This window comes from Vigna unguiculata, chromosome 8, assembly GCF_004118075.2.
Source record: "Vigna unguiculata cultivar IT97K-499-35 chromosome 8, ASM411807v1, whole genome shotgun sequence".
NCBI lineage: Eukaryota > Viridiplantae > Streptophyta > Magnoliopsida > Fabales > Fabaceae > Vigna > Vigna unguiculata.
Window position 1 is genome coordinate 28,477,363 of NC_040286.1, and position 12,469 is coordinate 28,489,831.

General features: G+C 35.1%; 1 protein-coding gene across 2 annotated transcripts; it reads right to left on the bottom strand.

Annotated features, from left to right (window-relative positions):
* Positions 1-4,682: 4,682 nt before the first annotated feature.
* On the bottom strand, positions 4,683-9,516 carry LOC114195270 (probable anion transporter 4, chloroplastic). Of its 2 annotated transcripts, none has more exons than XM_028085676.1 (9): positions 8,992-9,516; positions 8,459-8,685; positions 7,651-8,020; positions 7,340-7,384; positions 7,110-7,256; positions 6,177-6,314; positions 6,057-6,090; positions 5,437-5,616; positions 4,683-4,946 (listed from the first exon to the last, which is right to left on the bottom strand). In XM_028085676.1, exons 1-9 carry the CDS (start codon positions 9,376-9,378, stop codon positions 4,936-4,938), a joined length of 1,539 nt encoding a protein of 512 aa, XP_027941477.1. In that variant the 5' UTR covers positions 9,379-9,516; the 3' UTR covers positions 4,683-4,935. The 2 variants fall into 2 exon arrangements, with proteins under 2 accessions (XP_027941477.1, XP_027941478.1); XM_028085677.1 differs by having other exon boundaries at positions 4,683-4,943; positions 8,992-9,515.
* Between the last annotated feature and the right edge of the window lie 2,953 nt (positions 9,517-12,469).

Genomic DNA, 12,469 nt, shown 5'->3' on the forward strand with positions numbered 1-12,469 from the left:
TATATATAGTTACTTACTTAAGATCTTAAATTGAGATCTGACACCAAAGAAAAACCTGAATGCAATGTTGATAAATCTTATTATATCCTACGTGAGACAAAGATATCTACGGAAAAAACTCAAAAATATTTTTTAATTTAGTTTCAAAATTGTTGTTTTTAGTTAATGTTATCATTCCTTATTGCTAACATTTCATCTAGACTAAAACAAACAAAAAAATTAGTATATTTTCTTGATTTAAAAAATAACAAATTTATAAGTATTAGAAGCAAAAATAATAATTGACTAAAAAAATACATATTTACAAATATTTGAAAACTCAAATATTAAGTATTTTTCATTTTTAACTTGTATTTCCTTCTCTGTTTATATTTGTTTCTCTCAAGTTTCATGTATTCTAATTAAGAGAAAGTATAATAGATTTTTTTTAAACTATACAAGTGAGACTTTTAACCCACTTAACATCATTGTTAGTCTTGTAATAAACGTACCACCAATTAATTAGGAGATGTATGCATTACTAAAATATACGAATGAATTTTATACAAATTTTTAAAAAGGATAAATTTCAATTTTAAAATTTTAAGATTAAAAACATATTTAACCTTAATTTAAATTAATTTAAATTATAATTATTTAAAGAAATCAAATGATTATTATATTAACCGTATTACATCAATTTTATTGAGTATCTACAAGTACACATGGTTGAATCACGCATAATAACTCATTACAATCTAAAATATTAATTAATCTAAATTGGTGAAATTAATTTTCTTTATCAAAATAGTGTTACCCATAACAATTGGACTATCATCTTAAACACCAAGCTTAAGAGTGGTTGTTTATCCAACAAATATGTTTGTACATCTCAAATCACGTTCATTATGTTGGACAAAAATCTTGATATAATTGAATAAGTGTAGTAAGAGATGCAAAGAAAATAAATTAAAACATAAATTATTGAAGACTAATTTGGCAAATGTTGTTATTTTTTTAGTTGTTACATTTATTAGTAATGTTTAATGACAAATTTTTTTTAATCTTTATTATTTTCGTGTAAAAAGCTTTTTTTTCTCATTTATTAGATTTATTTTTCATCTTTTGTAATATGATTTTAGTATAAATGATCATGGATCATTGTATTGTGGATAAATTGTTTGAAAGTCTTCATCTCTAAATGCAATGGACAATGTCCTTCTTCTTGGCGGTGTAGAGACTGCATTAATAATTTGTATTGCTCTAAGATATTTCTTGCAAGCTGACATAGTAATTTCACATCCTAGAAATTCTCCTACAATTGTGTTAATGATAACTCTAAGAGGTGTTTCATGATGCTTTTGGTCTTTGGCTCTCTAAGTAACCCTTCTTCTTAAACTTTCCTTTCTAGTATCTCGGTGCCTAGATGACCGAATGGGTTTGTCATCATCTCGACTTCCTCTGTCATGTTTCCTCGGACAACCTTTCTCTTTGCTCCTTATAAAATAACAAAGGTGATCACCTTGTATTAGTTCTTCAATATTGTCTTTTAGAGCAAAACAATCTTTAGTAGTATGCCCATGATTACGATGACACCTACAATGCTTTGTAGTATCTACATTGTGGGGTGTTGATTATTTTCTTGGAGTTGAGATAAGGTCGGCATTAAAGGCCTCTTCCAAGATTCAAGCCCTGCTAAAATTTAGGAGTGTATAATTATTATAACCTTGGTGTTTCAACTCCTAGAAGCATATGCTCTAATGGTATTACAAAACTTCCTCAACTCCTTCATCTGCATGAACTTAACAACTCTTGTTCTTAATTCATCCATATTCGCCACAGGCTTTTTATACAGGTTGTCCACAATAAGGTTTTGGTTTCAAAGCAATGACGAGATTATGTAATGCCACATATGGGTAGAGATTTTGTATATTCAACGCAATCTTGCCAAAATGCTCCATAAACACTTGTATCGATTCTCCTTTGTCCTACCAGATATTGACCAATGCTAAAGATGTTAAGTGGTAAGGTCTCTTGGGGGCAAACTAAACGCCAAAACGAGTAACTAGAGTCTCAAAACAATCTATGGAATTTGGTAGATGACGGGTAAACCAACTTAAATATGTCAGGAAAACTCGACAAAAATAGCACCATTTTATATGTATAATACAACTTGCATTACAAAGACATCCAAATGCTCATCTGGATCAATGTTGCCATCATAATTTCAGTAAGATTAAAGGTGGCATGAACTTCATATTCCTCAAACAACTCTAGCTTGTAAGTGTCATTGTTCACTCTCTTAAGCACTTTAAAGGGACCATCTCCTCGGGGACTAACTTTGGACTTCCTTTTCTTAGAAAATATATATTTACTTAGATAAAGCCAAACCAATCCCCTTCTTCAAAATTAACTTCCCTCCCTCCTATATTATTCTACCTTGCATACCTCTCAGTTTGTTGTTATATTTGACTTTTAACCCTCTCGTGCATTTTCTTTATAAAATCAGATTTTGCTACCCCTTCTTTGTGAACAAAGTCAAAAGATGAGGGAAGTGATAACAATACCACTAGAGTGAGAGGATTGAAGCCATAAACAGCCTCAAAAGGAAATAGCTTAGTAGTCCTATGAACTACTCTATTGTAAGCAAACTCAAAATAATTTGTTAATTCGTGTGATGTTCCCATCCCTATAAAAGTTTGAATAGTGACTGTGTTTGTTTGTGTTCCTTCCCCTTTGATAGTGTCCTTTTCACCCATTGTTCTCGACCGACGTGAGATGTCGGTGTTCCGAGTTGTTTTCCTAGTTGCCTTCGCATCCTTTGATTTTCCTCCCTCAAATTGTTTAGTTCCTTTTCGTTTTTTCTCTGCATTTCATCCAAATTGTCTTTGTATATATAACAACAACAAAACATTTGGATTTGCAGTATTAGGCTCTCTTGTCACTAGTAGTCGATCGTGCAAAGTCATGTTCCTCGTTCATACCATATATTCCAAGTACACACGATGGTATGTCCTACATCGAGTCTTGAATGATAGGGGTTGGTGTACCTGCAAATATTTTGACGCTCAAGTAAGTAAAAAGTGATATAAGTACCCGATTGTGTGTATATATATCTGAATATGTCCCTACCTGGTAGTAAGTTATGTATATATACTTTACCGTTTAGGCCCTCACCCGATTGAGCTTATCATCTCTATTTTAGAAATGTGGCCCTACTTTGGGAAAGTTTACAAACTACAATAAATATCATATTGTAACATTGTATTGAGGTGTTATCGTTCTGAACAGACTGAGATGATGTTGACTAATCTGATATGATATCTCCTTGTATATGGTGGTTGTAATAATGAACTAGGATGATCCCAACCCTATAAAGTACAAATCTCATGCAAACTTTTTTTAAAATTGTTCATGTTTCTCGATATATTAAGAGTGAATTAAATTATGAGGTACTTTTTTAATAAGTCGCTATATTTTTTGGATATATTGAAAATAAAATAAAAAAATATTCATTATATATTAGTCTTCTCCGAATATTGAGCTCTTGTTATCACCGCTATTATGATCCAATAACTCGTACTTTTTGCAAGATATAATCATTTCAATATCTGAATTTGTCTAATAGTAATATAACAAGAAGTTTGTTACGTAGAAAAGATCACAATTTCTATAAAAGAACAAAACATACCAAACTTGATTATTTTATAATAAATAAAAACTCAAGAATTTTAATTTTACATAATTATAATTATAGAATGCGTATTTCAAACTATCGATTTGTCATTATTTTATAATGGTCATTCTGCTGGAAAACATTCGACCATATTGTAATTTACATACTCTGAACGTGTTTGATACTATTTTTTTTTTTAGAATGTGTAACTCAAATTTATGCAAATGATGTTTATTTAATATAATTATTAAATTTACATTCAAGAATGTATTTCACCATTGTTTTGGAGCACCAGTAACCCAATTATTTATATTCCGTAAGGCGAAATTTATATAGCATTTCCAAAATATATGGAGAATTACAAAATTATATTTTTCTCTATTACATAGGCTTTTGGAGTGCATAGAGAAATGTATGGGGTGCGGGACAGAAATGTAAATTTGAGTCATTTGTGGAAGAGTTCATATAACCGTAGGTGGGAAATCACATGCTTTTTATTTCTTAAAGGATTGATTTTAGTCTTTTTCATCTTTCTGAAGTAACCGCTAAATATTAAATGTTTTTTTAATAGAAAAAACCTATATTGAATGGAAGTATTAAATGTATCCCATGAAAATGCTTAGTTCAGGAATTAAAGTAGTTTACTACATTAAATATTTAGCAAAAATATTGTTCAATTACTTAAACATAAGAAAACGGGATTTGTAGATACGACTTTTTGTTGTGTAATTTCATTTATTTTATAGATTAAAAGATATTTTAAAGTTATTATTATTATTTTACTAAGTAGTTAAATTTGCAATTTATAAAAAATTGAAACAAATAATGCTGTTAGGGTTTCTTGCCCATTAAGAGACAAAGGGGGATTTTTTTTTTTTGAAGTACTAAGAATTGAAATAGAGAAATAATAGTGTTATAAACTACTAGTGTCTATAAATGTGTATGTGCTATAATTTTGTTTGATTAATTGAAAAATTAGACAAACAAACAGAGGCTTAGGGAGTGCAAAGCACCAAAATGGACTCCATGATGAGCAAAATCAGAAAATAAACCTTATTACTTTGTTTTTTTTCTTCTCTTTTTCTAAATTCATTCTCGGAACACAAACTATACATGAATCATTTTAGACTATGTAAATGGTAAGTATCTATTTTACACCTCACAAGTTTGATAGTCAGCACATATAACCATCTCTGTCATTCTTCGGTTATCTCCTTTGGCGTGACTCCTTTGGCATACAAGAAATTGAACTGTACAAGATACAGTAACTTCCAGCACTCTTAGGCAACTGCTATGAGAGTTTGATATACATCTTATCAGCAATTTACAAATTAACAAGAGTTTTGCATTTACTATAAAAAAACTAGAATTCAAAAAATCATTTTGACACACAAAAGAATACTCTGTAAAATACAACATTCATATGGAATTAAAGAGAGAACATATTCACTGAGGGAGGATTTCTTTATTATAAGTGAGCAGAATAAATCTTTAACCATTTAAGTCATGTAGATGATACAAATTAAATGTAGCGTAAAAGGCCACATTTGTTAGTGGTTTAATCTTGACGATTTATGTTAGATCCAATATTTTTTTTCTCAAACAATAAAATACTATTTACTTTATATCCTCCCTATATTCGATTTAGTTTTCGGGACGGACAAGACTACACAGAGGATGTACCAGTGTCCACAGTCCACAAAAGCAACACTAGTATGGCAGGAAAAAGTTCTAAACATATATGCAAGTTGAAAAGCAAATCTACGTATATTTATACTCACCAGGATCGTCAAAATTTACTCTTTCTCCAGTAGAGAATAGGCAGTAGAAAATAGCAGCAAGAAAATAAAGGACCGATGTAAGCAACAGAAATCCTTGGAAGGAACCGACTAGCTCAACAAAAAACCCAGCTCCAACTGTTCCTATTATAGCAGCAAATGTTCCAGCAGTATTTGATATTCCTACAGCAAGAAACCAAGAGGTCTTCATTATAAGAAATCTAATTGTAAATCACACAGATTTTGCACATAATTCACCCTACTTTCTCCATATATATTAAAAGACCACTTCCTAGCATTAAAATTCCTTTGTTAAAAGTCAAAGTCCAATCTATCCAATACCAGGTCTTGCATCCATCCAAGCAACATGAAACTTTCATGAAGTGCATCTACAGTACAGCTTGGCCAATTATAGTTCAATAGATTAAATAAATAGCACAAGAAAATTTCTTCAGTAAATTCCTTTACTAGTTAAATAATACCTTTTACAATACATCACTTATAAAGATAACCCAATACAGGCTCCAAAAGATTTCAAATGTAATTACCGGTAAAAATGTGCTACTAATTTTATTGAAGTACCAAAACATATATTATACATTTACCACAAGATGAAAGCATACCATGCAAAACACCAGAGTACTGTGGTGCAATCTCCTGACAAAGGAAACAAACATTATATTAGAGAGAGAGGACTTCTAACAAAAAAAAGAAAAAGTTTTTACATGACATAAAATAGAAACCTGAAGGTTCACAAGAAAGCCAGAGTGACTGAAAGATTTCAGGCCAAAAGCTAAAGTAAGCCAAGCAGAACCAACTGAGGGGCTTTTTGCTGTCGCCAAGCCAATGAGGCAGAGTCCAGGACCAACAAAACCAATGGTCTGCAGTGAATGTGCACAAAAAGCATTACCATGTAAACTAGTACATAGTGAGAACAACAAAATTCAAACTAGGATATGATTAGAGAAAATTAAGATAACTACAATAAGAAGACAATCAAAGCTTTTTCCCACTAAATGGGGTCAACTACATTAATCAAATGACACCACTGGGCACCATCCAAAACAAAAAACTTAAAAATTAGATGATCATGAATTTCAAATACATTTGATAGGACCCAGCAATAAGAAAGAATAAAAAACTATGAGATTCAGATGAAAAACTGAAATAACAAAGGATAATTCCCCCTTTCTCTCTCCATTCATCAATCGACACCTGTCCTATATGTTCTGCCTCCAACAGCAAGGACAAAATGGTACTTAACTGCATACTTCTCAATGATCTTACGCTTTAAAAGATCCAAAGACAAAAAAACTAAAAATTGAAAGGTTGAAAAATAAGATATTGGAAGAAATTCAGATAGGGTCAGCCTGGAATGATTTATGCATAATGTCCAAATAATCATTCACTGTGATTATTCTGTTTCAATTCCTAAATGGCCACTTGGGTTGGCCTATCTCAAATTCTCCCGAAAATCCAGGAGCAATTTGTAATGAGTCATGACATTAATACAATAGCGAAATATAGTTTTTAACTAAATTAGAAATAGAAAGTTGTTACCGATAATTCACAATTCATCTGCAATCTACAAGAAGGCATAAATGTAAAGTCTATCCTTGTAGAAATGTAATATGTCCTATGTCTCTTCTCTCTTTATAATGTGCAATGCAACGTACCTGCATAATCTTCCGAGTCAAAGTGACACTCGTACCACTTTGTATCATCATATCCGACCACAAACCAGCTAGGTAATTCATGATAGCCATCACAGCCCATGGAACTGCACTAAACCATGCCGCATGCCTGAGATCCACACGGTATACCTACAATGTAAAACCATTTATACATGAGTGTTTGATTTCTAAATATTTTTACTACTCACGAAACTAAATAAGACAAAACTTACTGAGCTGAAGTATATGGGCATCCAGGAAAGAACAATAAAAAAACCCTGTGAATAGGAAAACGTATCAAAAGGGGAAAAAATAAGAATATGCATGAACAATAACAACAATGTTGCATGATGTGGGCTCCTGAGCGACATGATGTGGCTAGGCTGGGAACAGAAGGTTAGGATTGCCACATGGAAATTGCAACAAGATGTGTGATTCGAATTGCAACATGATAAATGACAATTTGCCATCAAACATGACAATTAGCAATTCCAATTAAGAGCACCAGTAACAACTAAACAAATGCTGGAGTAGGAAACATTACCCAACTGTGCATGGCATTTGCAATGATCAGAGACCATGTTGGCAGCTTTGAAAGCAAGCGCCTGAAAGGAGGGACCACTTTAACTTTTTTAGACTTAGATGTCTCCACTGGAAAAGACGTCTGCCTTCTATTCAATATATACTCCAGCTCATATTTTGATATTTGAGGACTCCGGTCAGGAGTGCTAGACGTTGCTGACAACCACACCAACACCCAAAGAAACCCCGACAGTCCAAAAATTACAAAGGGACCAAATATACCACCTTGCGACATGAGAATGGGAGAAAGTGTGAGCCCTATTGCACATCCAAGCTGAAACCCAGCCATTGAGATTCCGACAGCCCTTGATCGTTCTGTTTGTGGAAACCATCTTAAACAAAGAACCAAAACCAATCATTATAAATATTAAGCCTTTCCCAACAAGCTCATGTTAGACATCAAATATCAAGCCTTTCTCACTCCAGCAACTTCATAGTTCACACAATCACGACAAAGAGACAAGCAAAGCCCCTTTCATGTCATGACAAAAGATAAAAACTCGTAAGTCATAACATAACCATAGTATTAGAACATTATAACTACCACCTCAACGAAAATTGTGCAGCCCAAGGCATAAAACGAGCGCTGTATTTGGTTTCAGTTTCACAGTCCCGTACTCAAACTCATGTTTGGTGCGCTGAATTATGCAATTTACACTAATCTTTACTACAAACATGTCTTTTGAGGAAAAAAAAAACTGTCCAAACATTAATCACTTCACTTCAGACACAACATTGACCAAAATCAAGTTTGTAAAGAGTCACCTTACCGTGCAACCATGTTATTCATGGAAGGAAGAGCGACTCCTTCAGCAGCGCCAAGCATAGCACGAACGACTAGGAGAGCCAAGAGAGATGTCTGAGCAGCCCAAGGCGTAAGAAAAGTAGCAAGTGACCACAACGCCACTCCCCAAGCCATTACCACTTTGCCACCGTAGTTATCCACCAACATCCCTCCAACTATAGGAGAAGCAAGATACCCCCACAGAAAAGACGACTACATCACCACAAACCAACCCCACAATAAAATCAGAATAAAGTGTTACTCTGCAAACAAATCACACAAACTCAAAAAATGTCTATCGATTTTAATAGATTTTAATATAGTGGGTGGAATAATAAACCCCACAAACAACCAACTTCACTAAAATATAATCTAAGACATGACTCCGATATCTATGCCAAGGATTATTTACAGTCAGTTGAGAGTCTAAAGACTTGCATGTCCATAAAATTTATAACATCAAGAACCGAAAATAGAAATACATCAGAGTCAATTCTTCAAACAGTTGGTATGCAGAACCTGGACGATTCCGGCGAAGGCGCGGCTCCACCCGTTGGCAAGGGACAATGGCACGATGGCCACGGACATGACGACGCGATCGGCGTTGCAGAGGGCGAGGGCGAGGGCCAGCATGGACACCACTTTGACTCTCTCTGAAGTGATGAACTCTGCGAAACTCGGCTGTGGCTGTTGGCTCTCCTCGGAGCTCGAGCTGAAGTGAGCGTCGTTGGAGGAAACACGAAGACGGGGAAGGGAACGGAGTGAGTGTGAAACTTCGACGAAGTTGAATTCCGTTTTCTTGAAGTAAGGTTTGGGAAAGTGGACCGCCGCCACTCTAGCTCGGCGCGTTTGGGGCAACGAGAAGGGTTTGGCGGCGGAAGCAATGGCGGAGGACAGCGCAGCCATGGCCGCGGACGGTGGAAGGTTTCAGTGTGTAACAGAACTGAGTTGGTTGGTGCGGTGGTTCACAATTACGCTAATGGCCTTCGTTTGATCATTTTTTTAAGTGTCAGTTTGAAGAATATTGAACTACCACTCACTTCACTTAATAGTAAATAAGTATTGAACTCGTTTACCTTTAAAGGGTACAACCGTCCACGTAATAATCCTTACGCAAAGCATTTATCTATCCTAGTTCTCATAAATAACACTATTTTTTATCTCCATTTAATTAATATGTAAATTTAAGTCTTATTAGTTTCGATCATTTTCAACAGTAATAATTAGAACATGTTCATATATATATATAGAGAGAGAGAGTGAGAGAGAGAATTTAGACAAGAAAAACATAAAAAATATGCAAATATGAAATACAAATTATTAACCCTAATATTTATTTAGGTAATATTTTTAATTCGGAAAAATGGATGAAATAAGAAGGTCAAACAAAATAATAGTAGCTGCAGTAATTTATAAAAAGAATAAGAAAAATTTAACTATTTTTGTTGGATTTCATGATATAAATTTTTAGATTTCGTGTTGAAAATTATGTCAGACCCACATTAAACGTCGTGATAATCTCTCTTACGTAGCACTAGAAAATTTTCAACTTAATGATTAGATTAAATATTAGTGTGTGTTGTGGGTTAACAATTATTTGTATTAAATTTGAGGAGTTTTTTTTTTATGTCTTATTTGATATAGTTAAGTTGTGAATATTTAAGATTAATATATGTAGTATTGAATTTAAAGAACCAAACACAGTATAATCAAATATTATACACAATAAGACTATGTAAAGTTTATATTACATAAAATTATAATGTGTAAAATTAATTTAAATTCCGTTGTAGTGAAGAACACCAATTCCTAATATAATTAGGAACACATTTACCATTTTTAGTAAAAGAATCTATTCAATTGTTGTCTAAATCCAACTCAGTTAATTTTTTTTATTACACCTTAATTCCTTCTCCGACAAATACAAAGGGGAGCTTGCCCGTTATATTTTGTTTGGCACCGAAACAGAAACAAAAACTATGTAAAAGAAAATAGGTTTCTAGTTTTTCTTTTATAAAAGTGATTAATATAAGGGAGAATGAGAGAGTGGAGCATGTTCCTTTCTTTTTTTAAGTTATTTCTTAATCACACTTGAACTATTTTTTTTTTCAATGTATTTTCTGTAAAGTTTTTGTAAGGCCCCCATTTTATTTCTGCCATAAAGTTGGTGGGCTGCCCTTGTAAGTGGGCCTAAGGCTGGCCCAACGTATAGAGTCCTTAGGTCTGCTCTAATTCCACACTCATTTTCACTATTGCAGAAACTCAACAGCCGTCACCTTCTCCTTCCGCACTAGAGCTCTGCTAGGGTTCCTCCCCAAGTCTCTCAAGCTAGCTCTGAATCAGTTTCTACTCCGAATCATCGGAGTTCCCTTTTTGCTTTCCCTTGTATTTTCGTAGTTAGGGTTTGGTACTAATATGCCCTGGTTCCGTGTACCTTCTGTTTTCAGCTCCTTAGTGCGTTCTAGAGCTGCTGTGCTCCTTGGTTACGCGTCGAACGTCCTGTACGAACCCATTTCCAGGTACGGGAAGTTAGGGTTCCAGTTTTTGATGTTGTTTTGGTCGTTCTTGAGTTAGTTATTGCTTTTATGAATGAATGCTTCAATTTGATGTGTGAGGATGCCTTGTATGCTTGGTTGGTTCGAAAAACATGGCTGTTGCAGGTGAAACAGTGGCGAGACCTGTTAATCTCGCCCAAGCGAGCCAGTCTCGCCTAGGCGAGACAATCAGGGATTCGCCTAGGCGAGACAATCAGGGATTCGCCCAAACTCCTTTTACGCGAGAGGTCGCCCAGGCGACCCGCTCAAAATTTTGAGCGAGCATGCCACTCGCCCAGGCGAGAGGGGTCTCGCCCAAGCGAGATCCCGCGTTGCTCATGCCCCTGATCTTGTGCCCTCGCCTAGGCGGAGGGGGAACTCGCCTGAGCGAGACTGTCTCGCCTGAGCGGGGTGCTGGGCGAGACAGTGCTGTGTTTGGATGTCTATTGGTTCCTGAATGATCTGTTTTGGTTGGGTATGATTGTATGATGAGTGATATGTATATAATGGAGCATGAAGTATATTTGGCATGATTCATGAATTGTAGATGATGGGTTGGTATGAGAATTTGCATGTGAATCAAATGAGACGGATAATATTAAAGTGGCATGATAACATGATGAGTTGGATCTTATTTACATGGATAAACTATAAGGTGTTGGAATGAGTGGGGCCTGGATCACGAAAGGCATTGGCTTCAAAGGTTGGTACGAGTGATGTATATCTATGCGTGGTAATTATTATTTTGGTTATGTGAATGAGGTCGATCTGTGTCAGTGCATAATTCCTTGGAGTCTCTAGGTGAGACTTTCAGGGTTGCGCTTCAGTGGTCGGGACGTAATTCCATGGCCCCTGTTAGTGGGTGTCCATGGTGGTGCCCCATCTGTATAACTAGGTAAGGATTCAAGGTAAGGACTGCATCCTGACACTCTAAGGGACCAGTTAGTCTCACTTAGAGCGGACTGACTCCTGTGGTGAGAGTAGCAGGAGGCCTGAAATTCATTAAGGGCTAACCTTGTGGTGAGGGAGATTTGATTCATCGTAACACTTGTAACACATAGCTCGGAGATGAGCAGCTTAGGGTCGAGCAGAGATATCCACCACAAGTGCAAGCATTCGCTGAATTCAACTAAGTTATACGTATCCGGATGAGTCGAGTCGAGTCGTAGTGTATTGAATGAAGAGTCATGACATGCTTGGTTGCTATATGGATATGGGATGATGATAATGTATTTGACTGTATGATGAATATGTGTTGGCTCTAGCTTACCCGTTTTGTTGCATGGTTGTATTGTATGTGGTTGTTCTTTCTTGCGATGATCATCAATTTGATTGATGGGAGCAGATGGGCGAGGTTCTCATGGTCAATAAGGGAATGGTGATTCTGCTGCTTAGCCATCTGGGCAGGAGTTTTCTTCACGTTTTTCTTTAGGGCTATGGCCCATGTATCTCTTTATGCATTT